Here is a 21,345-nt window from a genome sequence, read left to right as displayed (position 1 = left end):
CCCTGTCTTTCTTCCCCTTCTCCCTCTCCCCCTCCCCTGTCTTTCTTCTCCTCCTTCCTCTCCCCCCTGTCTTTCTTCTCCCCCTTCTCCCTCTCCCCCTGTCTTTCTTCTCCCCCTTCCTCTTCCCCCTGTCTTTCTTCTCCTCCTTCCTCTTCCCCTGTCTTTCTTCCCCTTCTCCCTCTCCCCCTCCCCTGTCTTTCTTCTCCTCCTTCCTCTCCCCCTGTCTTTCTTCCCCTTCTCCCTCTCCCCCTGTCTTTCTTCTCCTCCTTCCTCTTCCCCCTGTCTTTCTTCTCCTCCTTCCTCTCCCCCTGTCTTTCTTCTCCTCCTTCATCTTCCCCCTGTCGTTCTTCTCCTCCTTCATCTTCCCCCTGTCGTTCTTCTCCTCCTTCATCTTCCCCCTGTCGTTCTTCTCCTCCTTCATCTTCCCCCTGTCGTTCTTCTCCTCCTTCATCTTCCCCCTGTCTTTCTTCTCCTCCTTCCTCTCCCCCCTGTCTTTCTTCTCCTCCTTCCTCTTCCCCCTGTCGTTCTTCTCCTCCTTCCTCTTCCCCCGCCTGGTGGAGCAGTAAGCTAAGGGAGGTGCGTCTGGATCGTACTCATCCTGAGGGCCTGGGGCTGAGCGTAAGAGGGGGCCTGGAGTTCGGCTGTGGACTCTTCATCTCACAGATCGTCAAGGATGGACAGGCTGGAAACAGTGGCCTGCAGGTGTGTGTGTGTGTGTTTCTGTTTTCACGAGATCATGAAAGGGACAGTCTTTTCATGTGATATGGTCAATATTTCCACTAGGTGGAGTAAAGAAACATTGATTAGTTACCCTTTGAGAAGCAGATTCATAGACTGCACCACCTGACTCTGTTGAGAAATGTCAAACGTCTTTGTATTAGTCATTATGCAGTTCATATGGGAATCTCTCCTTGCTGTTTTACATATAGTAATCAGGGTTGGGGTCAATTCCTTTGAAATTCCAGTCAATTCAGAAAGTAAACCAAATTCCAGTTCCACATTTTCCTCATTGAAAAAAGCATTGAAGAAAATTGGAATTGGAGTTTCAGTGTTGTTCCTGAATTATATGGAGTTGAAATGGAATTGACCCCAATCCTGATAGAAACATATCACATACAGTATGCATGCATCAAATACAACCAATCAGAGGAACACACTGCGTTGATAAAAACATCAGTGAATTTAAGTACCTTCGTGTCCTTCATGAAGTAATTGAACCTGCTGTACTGTCTGGGGCGACAGGTAGCCTAGTGGTTAAATCGTTGGACTAATGTCATGAACATTTTCTATCCCAATGATAATAACAATCAATCAATAGCTTTGACCAATCCCTGAGGTTTGTAAAACCATGGGTTTAGTAATAATTAGTCAAAGACTCATCTTATGCAAGAGGTTAGTACAGTTTATTCACTACCCAGCCGACAAAGATTAGGGAGACCGTGAGAAGCACTCCCTGTCCTCTCCCAAGATTAGGGAGACAATGAGAAGCACTCCCTGCCCTCTTCCAAGATTAGGCAGACAATGAGAAGCACTCCATGTCCTCCCCCAAGATTAGGGAGACAATGAGAAGCTCTCCCTGCCCTCTCCCAAGATTAGGGAGACAATGAGAAGCACTCCCTGCCCTCTCCCAAGATTAGGGAGACAATGAGAAGCTCTCCCTGCCCTCTCCCAAGATTAGGGAGACAATGAGAAGCACTCCCTGCCCTCTCCCAAGATTAGGGAGACAATGAGAAGCTCTCCCTGCCCTCTCCCAAGATTAGGGAGACAATGAGAAGCACTCCCTGCCCTCTCCCAAGATTAGGGAGACAATGAGAAGCTCTCCCTGCCCTCTCCCAAGATTAGGCAGACAATGAGAAGCACTCCATGTCCTCCCCCAAGATTAGGGAGACAATGAGAAGCTCTCCCTGCCCTCTCCCAAGATTAGGGAGACAATGAGAAGCACTCCCTGCCCTCTCCCAAGATTAGGGAGACAATGAGAAGCACTCCCTGCCCTCTCCCAAGATTAGGGAGACAATGAGAAGCTCTCCCTGCCCTCTCCCAAGATTAGGGAGACAATGAGAAGCACTCCCTGCCCTCTCCCAAGATTAGGGAGACAATGAGAAGCACTCCCTGCCCTCTCCCAAGATTAGGGAGACAATGAGAAGCACTCCCTGCCCTCTCCCAAGATTAGGGAGACAATGAGAAGCACTCCCTGCCCTCTCCCAAGATTAGGGAGACAATGAGAAGCACTCCATGTCCTCCCCCAAGATTAGGGAGACAATGAGAAGCACTCCCTGCCCTCTCCCAAATCTCCCAGCCTAGCCAGGTCAGCACTGAATTTTGCTCAGTCTGTGTTTAAGATACTATAAATAATATATTGTACAGATATATTGTTTAACCCTAATTCTGACTAAAACTACACACATCATTAATTCTATGGTGTCAGGGTGGAATATTCTAATCATTAATTTAAACATATAAATTCCATTATCAACAATTGTTTTACCTTTATTTAACTAGGCAAGTCAGTTAAGAACAAACTCTTATTTTCAATGACGGCCTAGGTTAACTGCTTGTTCAGGGGCAGAATGACAGATTTGTATCTTGTCAGCTCGGGGATTTGAACTTGCAACCTTCTGGCTACTAGTCCAATGCTCTAACCACTAGGCTACCCTGCTGCCCCAAAAGGTTGCACGATTGAATCCCCGAGCTGACAAGGTAAAAATCTGTCGTTCTGCCCCTGAACCAGGCATTTAACCCACTGTTCCTAGGCTGTCATTTGTTCTTAACTGACTTTCCTGGTTAAATAAAGGTAAAAGTAAATACTGTAGTTATTCCCCTCAGCCAGCACGACAGATGTCCCACACTTCCATTAGCTCAGTAACCAGTGACACAAATTGACACACCATTACTGAGGTGACACAGCCATCCTGTCTGGCACCTTGAGAAAATAACTATTCTGAGACTCATCCTTACCCAGTGAGCACAAGGCTTTGAAAATATGCATGGAGGGTGGAGGGGTTGTTGTCAGACATCTGAAGAGAAGCAAACACACAATGCCATAACACTCAGAGAAATGTAGCCACACATTCAATCACAACCCATAAAAAATGATGGTCGTCGTAACGTCTGACCTGTGTGACCTCCAGATGGGAGATGAGATTGTACGCATCAATGGATACTCCATTTCTTCCTGTATCCACGAGGAAGTCATCAACCTCATCAAGACCAAGAAGACAGTGTCGCTCAAAGTCAGGCGTAAGTTCACCCATCCCATTCAGGGCATATCCCAATAATGTACTTATCTTTATGTCATCTAAGTAATTAGACTTCATTTTCCATTTCTGTCTCTTTGTTTCTTTTCTCTGTGCAGAGGTTGGAATGATACCAGTGAAGAGGTAGGGCTGTTTCTCTCTTGGTTGGTATTGTATTTGACAACTTTCTGTTTTAGCAAAGACGAGATGAGGTGTGAGATTAATAAAACAACAAACAATATATTCTGGATAAGGGGCATCCAGAAAGCATGTGTTATGTATTTCCTGTGTCGGGCGTCCCTCATAAAACAGGTTTTCAACCGACCTCAAGGTATCATCCTGGTTAAATAAATAAATAAATAAATAAATATAGAATTAGATTTCTGTTCTTCTCCAGTTCCACAGAGGCTTTGAAGTGGCAGTTTGTGGACCAGTTTGTGTCTGATTCTGGGGTGAGAATGAGATTCATATTCTTTTAGATTCATATTCTCTCATAGTCTTTATTCCTTTGGCCCTTCTTCATTCTCATTTTTGTAATGTAACAAACACTCTTATCCAGAGCGACCTACAAATAAATACTGTAATGCAACCAAGCACATCTCTCTCTCTCTCTCTCTCTCTCTCTCTCTCTCTCTCTCTCTCTCTCTCTCTCTCTCTCTCTCTCTCTCTCTCTCTCTCTCTCTCTCTCTCTCTCTCTCTCTCTCTCTCTCTCTCTCTCTCTCTCTCTCTCTCTCTCTCTCTCTCTCTCTCTCTCTCTCAAAAGACAAAACACAGTGTGGCAGGCCTGGCGTGCATGGGAGGCAAGGAGATCAAGGAGAAGAAGGTGTTCCTGAGCTTGGTGGGCACCAAGGGCATGGGCATCAGCATCTCCAGTGGCCCCACACAGCAGCCTGGTATCTATGTCAGCAACGTCAAACCTGGCTCCCTCGCTGCTGAAGTAGGACTACAGGTAAGAGTTTGGCCCTGTTTAGCGTACTGTGAACCACTATGAAATGAACATCTAGAAATGCATCACCTGCGCATAATAAACTCATAGTGTTTCGTCAAGATCCATGAGAAATCTTACTGGCTAGGAATTGTTTTCCGAACCATGTCGCAGAGTGTTTATGTGAGAAGATCCCATCGAGCTTGGTCCTAGTATGCTACAATGTCCCAATGTGGATTACAATAAAGTGCTGAAATGTGTGTGTGTTGCTGCATGGTTGGTATTGCGAGTTGTATTGTGTTTTGTGTTGGTAGATTGGTGACCAGATCGTCGAGGTGAACAGGGTGGAATTCAATAATCTGGACCACAATGAGGTAGGACACTCAAAATGCAAACAAAGGTTTGATACCTCCAGTTCTGCTTGGTAAATAATACATTTACTTGGTAAATAATACACTTTATTTTGTGTTTATTGCTTAGTAAAGTTTAATCTCTATCGTGTCTGCAGGCTGTCAGAGTTCTGAAGAGCAGCAGGAGTCTAACCATCACAGTTCTTTCTGGTGCTGTAAGTACACCGTCAACTGCTACGAATAGTGCTTCCTTACAGGAATAGTCCACTCAAAAACTATCTTTTTCATTTTTTTTAATTAGTCCATTGTCGATACAGTCCCAAAAATGTTTTTATGTCATCAGTTTTCAATATATAGCACTTTCAAGAAGCAAAGTGCAGAATGCGACATCATTATGAAGATGCAATTCCACAACTTATCTGCAGCAGTATACCCCTAACAACTTGCTAGACCCCTAATAACTTAGTATATCCATAACAATTTGCTATACCCCTAATAACATACTACAGTATACCCATAATGACTTACTATACCCATTACGACTTGCTATAACCCTAACGACTTACTATACCCCTAACGACTTGCTAAACCCCTAATCATTTACTACGGTATACCCATAAGGACTTACTATACCCATAATGAATTACTATACCCCTAACGACTGACTCTACCCCTAATAAATTACTACAGTATACCCCTAATGACTTACTATACCCCTAATGACTTACTACAGTATACCCCTAATGACTTACTATACCCATAATGACTTACTATACCCCGAATGACTTACTATACCCCGAATGACTTACTATACCCCTAATAACTTACTACAGTATACCCATAATGACTTACAATACCCCTAACGACTTACTGTACCCCTAATGACTTGCTATACCCCTAATAACTTACTATACCCCTAACAACTTGCTATACCCCTATTAACTTACTACAGTTTACCCATAATGACTTACCATACCCCTAACAACTTACTATACCCCTAGCGACTTGCTATCCCCCTAACGACTTGCTATACCCCTAACGACTTGCTATACCCCTAATAACTTACTTCAGTATACTCATAATGACTTACTTTACACATAATGACTTACTATACCCCTAACGACTTGCTATACCCCTATTAACTTACTACAGTATACTCATAATGACTTACTTTACACATAATGACTTACTATACCCCTAACGACTTGCTATACCCCTATTAACTTACTACAGTTTACCCATAATGACTTACTATACCCGTAACAACTTACTCTACACCTAACGACTTGCTATACACCTTAAAACTTACAACAGTATACCCATAATGACTTTACACATACTGACATACTATACCCCTAACGATTTACTATACCCATAAACTGCTTACCATAGCCATAATGACTTACTATACCCATGATGACTTACTATACCCCTAACGACTTACTACTTGCTATACCCCTAACAAATAACAACTTGCTATACCCCTAACGACTTACTATACGCATAATGACTTACTATACCCCTAATGACTTGCTATACCCCTATTAACTTACTACATTTTACCCATGATGAATTACTATACCCGTAACAACTTACTATACCCCTACTAACTTACTACAGTATATCCATAATGACTTGCTATACCCCTAACGACTTACTATACGCATAATGACTTACTATACCCCTAACAACTTGCTATACCCCTATTAACTTACTACAGTTTACCCATGATGAATTACTATACCCGTTACAACTTGCTATACCCCTAACAACTTGCTATACCCCTAACGACTTACTACAGTATACCCATAATGACTTACTATACCCCTAACGACTTACTATACCCCTAATGACTTGCTATACCCTAATAACTTACTATACCTCTAATGACTTGCTATACCACTAATAACTTACTATACCCTTAATGACTTGCTATACCCCTAATAACTTACTATACCCCTAATGACTTGCTATACCCCTAATAACTTACTATACCCCTAACCACTTACTATACCCGTAACAACTTACTATACCCCTAACGACTTAATATACCCCTAATAACTTACTACAGAATACCCATAATGACTTACTTTACCCATAATGACTTACTATACCCCAAACGACTTACTATACCCAAAACGACTTACTATACCCAAACGACTTACAATACCCCAAACGACTTACTATACCCCTAACGACTTACTATACCCTTAACGACTTAATATACCCATAATGACTTACAATACCCCTAACGACTTACTGTACCCCTAATGACTTGCTATACCCCTAATAACTTACTATACCCCTAACAACTTGCTATACCCCTATTAACTTACTACAGTTTACCCATAATGACTTACCATACCCCTAACAACTTACTATACCCCTAGCGACTTGCTATACCCCTAACGACTTGCTATACCCCTAACGACTTGCTATACCCCTAATAACTTACTTCAGTATACTCATAATGACTTACTTTACACATAATGACTTACTATACCCCTAACGACTTGCTATACCCCTATTAACTTACTACAGTTTACCCATAATGACTTACTATACCCGTAACAACTTACTCTACACCTAACGACTTGCTATACACCTTAAAACTTACAACAGTATACCCATAATGACTTTACACATACTGAAATACTATACCCCTAACGATTTACTATACCCATAAACTGCTTACCATAGCCATAATGACTTACTATACCCATGATGACTTACTATACCCCTAACGACTTACTACTTGCTATACCCCTAACAAATAATAACTTGCTATACCCCTAACGACTTACTATATGCATAATGACTTACTATACCCCTAATGACTTGCTATACCCCTATTAACTTACTACAGTTTACCCATGATGAATTACTATACCCGTAACAACTTACTATACCCCTACTAACTTACTACAGTATATCCATAATGACTTGCTATACCCCTAACGACTTACTATACGCATAATGACTTACTATACCCCTAACAACTTGCTATACCCCTATTAACTTACTACAGTTTACCCATGATGAATTACTATACCCGTTACAACTTGCTATACCCCTAACGACTTGCTATACCCCTAACGACTTACTACAGTATACCCATAATGACTTACTATACCCCTAACGACTTACTATACCCCTAATGACTTGCTATACCCCTAATAACTTACTATACCTCTAATGACTTGCTATACCACTAATAACTTACTATACCCTTAATGACTTGCTATACCCCTAATAACTTACTATACCCCTAATGACTTGCTATACCCCTAATAACTTACTATACCCCTAACCACTTACTATACCCGTAACAACTTACTATACCCCTAACGACTTAATATACCCCTAATAACTTACTACAGAATACCCATAATGACTTACTTTACCCATAATGACTTACTATACCCCAAACGACCTACTATACCCAAAACGACTTACTATACCCAAACGACTTACAATACCCCAAACGACTTACTATACCCCTAACGACTTACTATACCCTTAACGACTTAATATACCCCTAATGACTTACTATACCCCTAACGACTAACTATACCCAAAACAACTTACTATACCCCTAACAACTTCCTATACCCCTAATAACTTACTACAGAATACCTATACATATTTACTATACCCCTAACGACTTGCTATACCCCTATTAACTTACTACAGTTTACCCATGAAGAATTACTATACCCGTTACAACTTGCTATACCCCTAACGACTTGCTATACCCCTAACGACTTACTACAGTATACCCATAATGACTTACTATACCCCTAATGACTTACTATACCCCTACTGACTTGCTATACCCCTAATAACTTACTATACCCCTAATGACTTGCTATACCCCTAATAACTTACTATACACCTAATGACTTGCTATACCCCTAATAACTTACTATACCCCTAACCACTTACTATACCTGTAACAATTTACTATACCCCTAACGACTTGCTATACCCCTATTAACTTACTACAGTTTACCCATAATGACTTACTATACCCCTAACGACTTACTATACCCCTAATGACTTGCTATACCCCTAATAACTTACTATACCTCTAATGACTTGCTATACCACTAATAACTTACTATACCCTTAATGACTTGCTATACCCCTAATAACTTAATATACCCCTAATGACTTGCTATACCCCTAATAACTTCTATACCCCTAATGACTTACTATACCCGTAACAACTTACTATACCCCTAACGACTTAATATACCCCTAATAACTTACTACAGTTTACCCATAATGACTTACTATACCCCTAACGACTTACTGTACCCCTAATGACTTGCTATACCCCTAATAACTTTCTATACCCCTAACAACTTGCTATACCCCTATTAACTTACTACAGTTTACCCATAATGACTTACCATACCCCTAACAACTTACTATACCCCTAGCGACTTGCTATACCCCTAACGACTTGCTATACCCCTAACGACTTGCTATACCCCTAATAACTTACTTCAGTATACCCATAATGACTTACTTTACACATAATGACTTACTATACCCCTAACGACTTGCTATACCCCTATTAACTTACTACAGTTTACCCATGATGAATTACTATACCCGTTACAACTTGCTATACCCCTAACGACTTGCTATACCCCTAACGACTTACTACAGTATACCCATAATGACTTACTATACCCCTAACGACTTACTATACCCCTAATGACTTGCTATACCCCTAATAACTTACTATACCCCTAATGACTTGCTATACCCCTAATAACTTACTATACCCCTAACCACTTACTATACCCGTAACAACTTACTATACCCCAAACGACTTGCTATACCCCTATTAACTTACTACAGTTTACCCATAATGACTTACCATACCCCTAACAACTTACTATACCCCTAGCGACTTGCTATACCCCTAACGACTTGCTATACCCCTAATAACTTACTACAGTTTACCCATAATGACTTACTATACCCCTAACGACTTACTATACCCCTAATGACTTGCTAGACCCCTAATAACTTACTATACCCCTAATGACTTGCTATACCCCTAATAACTTACTATACCCCTAAAGACTTGCTATTCCCCTATTAACTTACCACAGTTTACCCATAATGACTTACCATACCCCTAACAACTTACTATACCCCTAGCGACTTGCTATACCCCTAACGACTTGCTATACCCCTAATAACTTACTTCAGTATACCCATAATGACTTACTTTACACATAATGGCTTACTATACCCCTAACAACTTGCTATACCGCTATTAACTTACTACAGTATACCCATAATGACCTTACACATACTGACATACTATACCCCTAACGATTTACTATACCCATAAACTGCCTTACGATAGCCATAATGACTTACTATACCCATGATGACTTACTATACCCCTAATGACTTACTACTTGCTATAACAAACAAATAACAACTTGCTATACCCCTAACGACTGACTATACCCCTAACGACTGACTATACCCCTAATAACTTACAATGACTTACTATACCCCTAATGACTTACCAATAAAGACTTACTATACCCCAAACGACTTACTATACCACTAATGACTTGTTATACCCCTAACAACTTGCTATACCCCTAATGACTTACTATACCCCGAATGACTTACTATACCCCTAATGACTTACTATACCCATAATGACTTACTATACCCGTAACGACTTACTATACCCCTAATGACTTGTTATACCCCTAACAACTTGCTATACCCCTAATGACTTACTATACCCCGAATGACTTACTATACCCCTAATGACTTACTATACCCGTAATGACTTACTATACCCGTAACAACTTACTATACCCCTAACAACTTGCTATACCCCTATTAACTTACTACAGTATACCCATAAAGACTTACTATACCCATAAAGACTTCCTATACCCCCAACAACTTGCTATACCGCTAATAACATACTACAGTATACCCATATTGACTTACTATACCCATTACGACTTGCTATACCCCTAATGACTTACTATACCCCTAATGACTTGCTAAACCCCTAATCATTTACTACAGTATACCCATAATGACTTACTATACCCCAAATGACTTACTATACCCCTAACAACTTCCTATACCCCTAATAACTTACTACAGAATACCTATAAATATTTACTATACCTCTAACGACTTGCTATACCCCTAATAACTTACTACAGTATACCCATGATGAATTACTATACCCGTTACAACTTGCTATACCCCTAACAACTTGCTATACCCCTAACGACTTACTACAGTATACCCATAATGACTTACTATACCCCTAACGACTTACTATACCCCTAATGACTTGCTATACCCCTAATAACTTACTATACCCCTAATGACTTGCTATACCCCTAATAACTTACTATACCCCTAATGACTTGCTATACCCCTAATAACTTACTATACCCCTAACGACTTACTATACCCGTAACAACTTACTATGCCCCTAACGACTTGCTATACCCCTATTAACTTACTACAGTTTACCCATAATGACTTACTATACCCCTAACGACTTACTATACCAGTAATGAATTGCTATACCCCTAATAACTTACTATACCCCTAATGACTTGCTATACCCCTAATAACTTACTATACCCCTAACGACTTGCTATACCCCAATTAACTTACTACAGTTTACCCATAATGACTTACCATACCCCTAACAACTTACTATACCCCTAGCGACTTGCTATACCCCTAGCGACTTGCTATACCCCTAACGACTTGCTATACCTCTAATAACTTACTTCAGTATACCCATAATGACTTACTTTACACATAATGACTTACTATACCCCTAACGACTTGCTATACACCTTAAAACTTACAACAGTATACCCATAATGACTTTACACATACTGACATACTATACCCCTAACGATTTACTATACCCATAAACTGCTTACCATAGCCATAATGACTTACTATACCCATGATGACTTACTATACCCCTAACGACTTACTACTTGCTATACCCCTAACAAATAACAACTTGCTATACCCCTAACGACTTACTATACGCATAATGACTTACTATACCCCTAATGACTTGCTATACCCCTATTAACTTACTACAGTTTACCCATGATGAATTACTATACCCGTAACAACTTACTATACCCCTACTAACTTACTACAGTATATCCATAATGACTTACTATACCCCTAACGACTTACGAAACCCTTAATAACTTACTACAGTATACCCATAATGACTTACTATACCCCTAATGACTTACTACAGTATACCCCTAATGACTTACTATACCCCTAACATCGTACTATACCCCTAATGACTTACTACAGTATTCCCATAATGACTTACCTTACCCATAATGACATACTATACCCCTGACAACTTACTATACCCCTGACATCTTACTATACCCTTAATGACTTACTACAGTATACCCATAATGACTTACTCTACCCCTAATGACCTTCGGTATCCCAAACAACTTACTATACCCTTAATGACTTACTACAGTATACCCATAATGTCTTACTACACCCCAGACAACTTACTATACCCCTAATGACTTACTACAGTATACCCATAATGACTTACTACACCCCTAACAACTTACTATACCCTTAATGACTTACTACAGTATACCCATAATTACTTACTTTATCCCAAACGACTTACTATAACCCTAAAGACTTGCTATACCCCTAATAACTTACTATACCCCTAATGGCTTACTATTCCCCTAATGACTTACTACAGTATATATATACAGTGCCTTGCGAAAGTATTCGGCCCCCTTGAACTTTGCGAACTTTTGCCACATTTCAGGCTTCAAACATAAAGATATAAAACTGTATTTTGTTGTGAAGAATCAACAACAAGTGGGACACAATCATGAAGTGGAACGACATTTATTGGATATTTTAAACTTTTTTAACAAATCAAAAACTGAAAAATTGGGTGTGCAAAATTATTCAGCCCCCTTAAGTTAATACTTTGTAGCGCCACCTTTTGCTGCGATTACAGCTGTAAGTCGCTTGGAGTATGTCTCTATCAGTTTTGCACATCGAGAGACTGACATTTTTTCCCATTCCTCCTTGCAAAACAGCTCGAGCTCAGTGAGGTTGGATGGAGAGCATTTGTGAACAGCAGTTTTCAGTTCTTTCCACAGATTCTCGATTGGATTCAGGTCTGGACTTTGACTTGGCCATTCTAACACCTGGATATGTTTATTTTTGAACCATTCCATTGTAGATTTTGCTTTATGTTTTGGATCATTGTCTTGTTGGAAGACAAATCTCCGTCCCAGTCTCAGGTCTTTTGCAGACTCCATCAGGTTTTCTTCCAGAATGGTCCTGTATTTGGCTCCATCCATCTTCCCATCAATTTTAACCATCTTCCCTGTCCCTGCTGAAGAAAAGCAGGCCCAAACCATGATGCTGCCACCACCATGTTTGACAGTGGGGATGGTGTGGTCAGGGTGATGAGCTGTGTTGCTTTTACGCCAAACATAACGTTTTGCATTGTTGCCAAAAAGTTAAATTTTGGTTTAATCTGACCAGAGCACCTTCTTCCACAAGTTTGGTGTGTCTCCCAGGTGGCTTGTGGCAAACTTTAAACGACACTTTTTATGGATATCTTTAAGAAATGGCTTTCTTCTTGCCACTCTTCCATAAAGGCCAGATTTGTGCAATATACGACTGATTGTTGTCCTATGGACAGAGTCTCCCACCTCAGCTGTAGATCTCTGCAGTTCATCCAGAGTGATCATGGGCCTCTTGGCTGCATCTCTGATCAGTCTTCTCCTTGTATGAGCTGAAAGTTTAGAGGGACGGCCAGGTCTTGGTAGATTTGCAGTGGTCTGATACTCCTTCCATTTCAATATTATTGCTTGCACAGTGCTCCGTGGGATGTTTAAAGCTTGGGAAATCTATTTGTATCCAAATCCGGCTTTAAAATTCTTCACAACAGTATCTCGGACCTGTCTGGTGTGTTCCTTGTTCTTCATGATGCTCTCTGCGCTTTTAACGGACCTCTGAGACTATCACAGTGCAGGTGCATTTATACGGAGACTTGATTACACACAGGTGGATTGTATTTATCATCATTAGTCATTTAGGTCAACATTGGATCATTCAGAGATTCTCACTGAACGTCTGGAGAGAGTTTGCTGCACTGAAAGTAAAGGGGCTGAATAATTTTGCACGCCCAATTTTTCAGTTTTTGATTTGTTAAAAAAGTTTGAAATATCCAATAAATGTCGTTCCACTTCATGATTGTGTCCCACTTTTTGTTGATTCTTCACAAAAAAATACAGTTTTATATCTTTATGTTTGAAGCCTGAAATGTGGCAAAAGGTCGCAAAGTTCAAGGGCGCCTAATACTTTCGCAAGGCACTGTATATATATATATATATATATATATATATATATATATATATATATATATATATATATATACTGTAGTATATATCTATATATATCATTAATGTACAAGTCCAAAAATGGATGTAGCAATTGCAGATTTCCCCTTTAAGACCTGATAATGATCAGTTCTCATTTCCACCTCAAGACAGCGAGTAAATTGAGAGAATAAACAGTATATGTGATTATTTTAGGCGATTGTTATACTCTTATCTCCCGCTCTCACTACATCCATCCGTGTGTTGTTATTTCCTTGTGGAATGGCACTTCCGTTCCAGTCCATCACAGATGAGTGATTGGAACACTCTTACACCCCCTGTCTCTCTGTCTGTCTGTCTGTCTGTCTGTCTGTCTGTCTGTCTGTCTGTCTGTCTGTCTGTCTGTCTGTCTGTCTGTCTGTCTGTCTGTCTGTCTCTGTCTGTCTGTCTGTCTGTCTCTGTCTGTCTCTGTCTGTCTCTGTCTGTCTGTCTGTCTCTGTCTGTCTGTCTCTGCCTGTCTGTCTCTGCCTGTCTGTCTCTGTCTGTCTGTCTGTCTGTCTGTTTTTTTGTTTCTTTGTTTGTCCCGCACAGGGCAGTGAGTTGTTTATGACAGGCGAGGAGCGTCTGGCGGTGGAGGCTCGCAGGGAGCTGGACAGACAAGAGCTAATGCAACAGAAGAGGGTTGCCCTACAGACCAACAAGATCATTAAGGAGCAGCAGGAGAAGGAGAGGCAGTGAGTGGATATTGATTGGTTGATTAAAATTGGATATTTGGTTCTACTTTTAACAATATTTGATTCCTTTGTCCTCCAAGAGTTGCTGAATCTCCTCTCTACTTCAGTTTGCTCCTCAATTCATAACGAGGTAGCAGCGGATGATCCCTTACCAAAAACACCATGGAACCACACAAGTGGATATAGGGCATTCCAAATCATCAAGTGTAACTCAAAGAAGTGATCAAACATATGTCCATTGTGGTGCTTAGAGCCAAATATTCCATAAAATCGTTTTCATGCCAAACAATGTTGGGGAGATTGGACAGAAACACTCAGAAAAAACACTTAATGATTACAGATTAGTGTATTCAGAGAGCTGAAGCTTTGCCATTTGGTGGCAAACTGATCAATGTCCTTTTGCCAAAAGTTATTGTTGTCTGTGCATATGCTTTATGCTTTATGCACACACAGAGAGATAAAAAAGGGGTGCCTGACCTCCTCGATTCAGTCTTATGTAACAAAATTTGATTTTTTAATTTTTTTACATTGAATAAAAATAGAGACTCAGAGTTAGAAAATTGTAGATCTTACACTGCAGTTGAAGAACAATGGGAAAGTAATTCTGCGTTGAGAAAATGGCCCTTGAATTTTTTGGTACACCTACTGGAGAGCTCTTCTTCGTTTACACCCATTCAGCATCGTTCACACCCTCTAAGCCTTGGCTCCACCCATCTCTTTAAGGATTCACATGTGAGGCCACTTGATAAACAGAGTGATTAGTTTAATAAACAACCAAAGATTTCAAGACTAAAAGTGGTGAAAGTAGCAGCCTACAATAAAGAAAAACTCCAGGTAAATATACACTTTATCGAGACCTTTGCCTGTATCCTAATCTGACTTTATTGGATGAGGCTTACCTGACACACTTGTGTAAATTGATGGATCATGTGAAGGAAATGTTATATCCACCACCCAGCCACATCTAGCTAAGTGGATGGGTCACTATTGTCTTGAGATGTACACATTTTCATTAAATACAATAGATGGTTGTAATCACCCCCAGACACACCTGGCTAACTTTCATAGTAGCAATATCCTATAACCACCCCCCAGCCACATCTAGCTAAGTGGGTGAGTCACTACTGTCTAGAGATGTACACTTGTTCATTAAAACAATAGATGGTTGTAATCACCCGCAGACACACCTGGCTAACTTGATGGGTAATGTAATCATCTGGTGAAGTGTTTTGTTTACATATGTAGTCTTTTGTCTTTTGTTTAGACATGTAGCTAGCTAGATAGCTAAACAATGCACAGGCATAATCCCAACTCAAACTACTACCAAGCAATGCAAAAATTGCCATTGCTGTAGTTTGAATCTCCAGGTAGCTAAAGCTAACCAACCAGGTTCAATGTTAGTTAGCTAACATTATGGTATAACTTAGAATGCAAATGTATTTCTGATTCAAATAATATTACTACACAGATCATACACGTAATGTTAGCTAGTGAGCCAGCAAGCTAACGTTTGCTAGCGAACAGTACGCTTTAACTTGCAATGAAAATGACTTTCTGACAAAATTAGAAACTTAGAATGTAGCTAGACTCTTCCCCTTATACATGGATGAACGCTTAACGGCAGACTGGAACCATTTAACTCATTTAACATTTTGTTTGTAGTTATGTCTTGTTTGGCCAGCGTTGTGTCAAATCACTCCGATGGCTAACGTTATATACAGTGCATTCGGAAAGTTACATTACAGCCTTTTTGTTACATTACAGCCTTATTCATCAATCTACACACCATACCCCATAATGACAAAGCAAAAACAGTTTTTTAAAACATTTTTGCACGTTTAAAAAAAACAAAACTGAAATATCACATTTACATAAGTATTCAGATGTTTTATTCAGTACTTTGTTGAAGCACCTTTGGCGGAGATTACAGCCTTGAGTCTTCTTGGGTATGACGTTACAAGCTTGGCACCCCTATATTTGGGGAGTTTCTCCCCAAATCTTCTCTGCAGATCCTCTCAAGCTCTGTCAGGTTGGATGGGGAGCGTCGCTGCACAGCTATTTTCAGGTCTCTCCAGAGACATTCGGTCAGGATCAAGTCTGGGCTCTGGCTGGGCCACTCAAAGACTTGTCCCAAAGCCATTCCTGCGTTGTCTTGGCTGTGTGCTTAGGGTTGTTGTCCTGTTGGAAGGTGAACCTTAGCCCCAGTCTGATGTGCTGAGCACTATGTAGCAGGTTTTCATCAAGGATCTCTCTGTACTTTGCTCTATTCATCTTTCCCTGGATCGTGACTAGTCTCCCAGTCCCTGCCACTGAAACACATCCCCACAGCATGATGCTGCCACCACCATGCTTCACTGTAGGGATGGTGCCAGGTTTCCTCCAGACATGACGCTTGGCATTCAGGCTAAATAGTTCAATCTTGGTTTTATCAGACCAGAGAATCTTGTTTCTCATGGTCTGAGAGTCTTTTAGATGCCTTTTGGAAAACTCCAAGCAGGCTGTCATGTGCCTTTTACTGAAGAGTGGCCACTCTACCATAAATGCCGGATAGGTGGAGTGCTGCATAGATGGTTGTCCTTCTGGAAGGTTCTCCCATCTCCACAGAGGAACTATAGAGCTCTGTCAGTGACCATCGGGTTGTTGTTCACCTCCGTAACCAAGGCCCTTCTCCCCCGATTTCTCAGTTTGGCGGTCAGCTCTAGGAAGAGTCTTGGTGGTTTCACACTTCTTCCATTTAAGAATGATGGATGCCACTGTGTTCTTGCAGACCTTCAATGCTGCAGACATTTTTTGGTACCCTTCCTCGTGTCTGTGCCTTGACACAATCCTGTCTCTGAGCTCTACGGACAATTCCTTCAACCTCATGGCTTGGTTTTTGCTCTGATATGCACTGTCAACTTTTACAGACAGGTGTGTGCCTTTCCAAATAATTTCCAATCAATTGAATTTACCATAGGTGGATTCCAATAAAGTTGTAGAAACATCTCAAGGATGATCAATGGAAACAGGATGCACCTGAGCTCAATTTGTGGCAGGGTAGCCTAGTGGTTAGAGCGTTGGACTAGTAACCGAAAGGTTGCAAGTTAGAATCCCCGAGCTGACAAGGTACAAATCTGTCGTTCTGCCCCTGAACAGGCAGTTAACCCACTGTTCCTAGGCCGTCATTGAAAATAAGGATTTGTTCTTAACTGACTTGCCTAGTAAAATAAAATAAATAAATAAAAATTTCGAGTGTCATATCAAAGGGTATGAAGACTTATGTAATTTGTTTTATATTTTTGCAAATATTTCTAAAAACCTGTTTTCGCTTTTTCATTATGGGGTATTGTGTGAAGACTGATGAGGAAACAATATTCAGACCCCTTGACTTTTTCCACATTTTGTTACGTTACAGCGTTATTCTAAAATAGATTTTTTTTAAATTATCCTCAGCAATCTACACGCAATACCCCATAATGACAAAGTGAAAACAGGTTTTTAGAAATGTTTGCAAATGTATAACATTTTTAAAATAAACACACATTCAAGACAACACAGGAGTGGCTTTAGGACAAGTCTCTGATTGTCCTTTAGTGCCCCAACCATAGCCCGGACTTTAACCCGATCGAACATCTCTGGGAGACCTGAAAATAGCTGTGCAGTGACACTCCCCATCCAACCTGACAGAGCGTGAGAGGATCTGCAGAGAAGAATGGAAGAAACTCCCCAAATACAGGTGTGCCAAACTTGTAGCGTCATACCCAAGATAATTCGATGCTGTAATCGCTGCCTAAGATGCTTCAACAAAGTACTGAGTTTTTTCTTTGTCATTATGGGATATTGTGTGTAGAATAATGAGGGGAGAAAATGATTTAATACATTTTAAAATAAGGCTGTAACGTAACAAAATGTGGAAAAAATCAAGGGGTTAAATACTTTCCGAATGCACTGTATTTCAAAACAACGCGGTAGAAAGGACTATCAACACATACTGAACAGCTCACGTTATAAACAGAAGCATGCTACATGGCAGGCCAATCCAAACTCATCTCCCTGCTAGCTAACAGAAAGGTTCCTGACTTTTTCTTTTGCTAAACCAACTAGGCAACAATTGTATTTTTATTTACGGATGGAACACAAGTTTGTTTTTAAGGCACATGAAAGTTTACATGTTCCAGAAGGCCTTTCTGTCAAAAAATGCAATTTGATTATAAAACAATAATGTTTAAAAACTGTAACTTTGCCACTCAAATGCTTCTCCTGTGAAGTCATGACATGAGACATATGCCTAGTTTCCTGAAACGAGTCACATATGTAATCTCTTTGAGTAGACAGTAGGGGATGATTGAAACTTATGTTGATTTCAACTTGTCAACCCACAAGATGAAGACAATCGTTGCTCAGTTTGACAAATTAGGTCCAGGCTTCTGTTCAGAAAACAATCTGTGAAGACATCAATAGAGCACAGCAGCCTTTATCTCTTGGCTCTGTACACTAGAAAATGACTGACCTTCCACTAGCAATAAAAGCAATCAGACTCACAAGAGAAGACAAGAAAAAAAGGATTTAGCATTGTTTTCTGATTGGCATTCAAGATATACAAAACAACTTGTTGTCAACATAACTTTCATAGTGAATGCATTAATGTTACACTGGCACTATCTCCAGAAGAATATGCTGAACTTATATCTCAGTGTGATAGATAGCCCATACATGTTTATGTTGTCAACATGTGTTTCTTTGTGTTGTGAATAGGAGAAAGATTGAGATTTCTCAGAAGAATGCTGAGGAAGAGGAACGCTACCAGAAGGAAATGGAGAAGTGAGTTCACCTTGCTTTGCATGTTGATTGTTGTTTCTATGATATATGTATTTTGTATATTTTTTATTTTGTGCAATAATGTTACACGCAATAACATATTCTACTCATAGAGAAACAGACGGATCAGTCAGGGACTGGGAGAAATAGACAGATCAGTCAGGTACTGGAATAGATAGATGGATCAGTCAGGGACTGGGAGAAATAGACAGATCAGTCAGGGACTGGAATAGATAGATGGATCAGTCAGGGACTGGGAGAAATAGACAGATCAGTCAGGGACTGGAATAGATAGATGGATCAGTCAGGGACTGGGAGAAATAGACAGATCAGTCAGGGACTGGAATAGATAGATGGATCAGTCAGGGACTGGGAGAAACAGACAGATCAGTCAGGTACTGGAATAGATAGATGGATCAGTCAGGGACTGGGAGAAATAGACAGATCAGTCAGGGACTGGAATAGATAGATGGATCAGTCAGGGACTGGGAGAAACAGACAGATCAGTCAGGTACTGGAATAGATAGATGGATCAGTCAGGGACTGGGAGAAATAGACAGATCAGTCAGGGACTGGAATAGATAGATGGATCAGTCAGGGACTGGGAGAAACAGACAGATCAGTCAGGTACTGGAATAGATAGATGGATCAGTCAGGGACTGGGAGAAATAGACGGATCAGTCAGGTACTGGAATAGATAGACGGATCAGTCAGAGACTGGGAGAAACAGACGGATCAGTCAGGTACTGGAATAGATATATGGATCAGTCAGGGACTGGGAGAAATAGACAGATCAGTCAGGGACTGGGAGAAATAGACAGAAACAGATGGATCAGTCAGGGACTGGGAGAAACAGACAGATCAGTCAGGGACTGAGAGAAACAGACAGATCAGTCTGGGACTGGGATTAACAGACTGATCTGTCGGGAATTGGGATAAACAGACTGATCAGTCAGGGACTGGGAGAAACAGACAGATCAGTCAGGGACTGGAATAGATAGATGGATCATTCAGGGACTGGGAGAAACAGACTGACAGGTCAGTCAGGGACTGGGAGAATGACATAAAGGGAACACAGGATCCATCTAAACTTCACAGACCATCTAGTTAAAATAAAAGCGTGTGTGCATGTTTAGGATCGAGGCTACGGAGAGGAAGCACAACGGAGAGTGGGAGGAGGACTGGGCCCCTGGAGAACAAACCAAAACCAAGAGTCCCTCCCCTGTCCGGCACAAAATCAACACCCCACCCCCCGAGTCCAAGAGCTCTGGTAAGGAGAAGGGAACAGTCGGTACCTCTTTAGATAAATGAATAGATTCCAACAGGGACTTGTAGAGCAGCAGGACCAATAAGGGCTTAAACTTACAGTTGTGTTGAACCTCTCTGCATGCTGTCTGTCTCCTGTCTTCTTCCCTGTGTGCCGTGCTTTCTGACTTCCTTCACCTCCAGACTATGGAGCCAGCTCTTTTCAGGCTGATGACAATGATGAGGAGGAAGATGAGGAGGAGGAGGAGGAAGAAGAAGGGAGAGAAGTGAGTGACTGAGTCACACAGTATACCGACACATCTCAGAGTCAGAGACACGTTTCAATACCACTGACAACATGCTCGATTTCCTTTGACAACCAAAACCTATTGACATTTTCATATATTGTACATTAACAGTGCTAGCCTGGATGCTAGGCTGTTTCTGCTTTAGCTAGCTTGTCTTGTGTTTCCTAAACTGCCTAGAATCCAAGAGGGTGTTATATTTCTCAATACAACCCCTTGAGCTTTCTTTCTTTCTTTCTTTCTTTCTTTCTTTCTTTCTTTCTTTCTTTCTTTCTTTCTTTCTTTCTTTCTTTCTTTCTTTCTTTCTTTCTTTCTTTCTTTC

The 21,345-nt window shown here is 40.6% G+C and overlaps 1 protein-coding gene across 3 annotated transcripts in view; it reads left to right on the top strand.

Annotated features, from left to right (window-relative positions):
* The window catches only part of LOC135556642 (harmonin-like), a 47,731-nt gene that overhangs the window by 6,401 nt on the left and 19,985 nt on the right, over positions 1-21,345 (top strand). For all 3 annotated transcript variants that reach the window (XM_064990011.1, XM_064990010.1, XM_064990012.1), the window contains exons 4-14: positions 564-702; positions 3,129-3,237; positions 3,353-3,377; positions 3,631-3,685; positions 3,997-4,182; positions 4,473-4,532; positions 4,667-4,723; positions 14,534-14,676; positions 19,411-19,476; positions 20,610-20,743; positions 20,923-21,005. In XM_064990011.1, coding sequence (XP_064846083.1) covers positions 564-702; positions 3,129-3,237; positions 3,353-3,377; positions 3,631-3,685; positions 3,997-4,182; positions 4,473-4,532; positions 4,667-4,723; positions 14,534-14,676; positions 19,411-19,476; positions 20,610-20,743; positions 20,923-21,005 — 1,057 coding nt within the window. The remainder of the gene's footprint in view (positions 1-563; positions 703-3,128; positions 3,238-3,352; positions 3,378-3,630; positions 3,686-3,996; positions 4,183-4,472; positions 4,533-4,666; positions 4,724-14,533; positions 14,677-19,410; positions 19,477-20,609; positions 20,744-20,922; positions 21,006-21,345) is intronic.

This window comes from Oncorhynchus masou, chromosome 15, assembly GCF_036934945.1.
Source record: "Oncorhynchus masou masou isolate Uvic2021 chromosome 15, UVic_Omas_1.1, whole genome shotgun sequence".
Lineage (NCBI taxonomy): Eukaryota > Metazoa > Chordata > Actinopteri > Salmoniformes > Salmonidae > Oncorhynchus > Oncorhynchus masou.
This window is presented reverse-complemented; position numbering and strand designations above follow the sequence as displayed.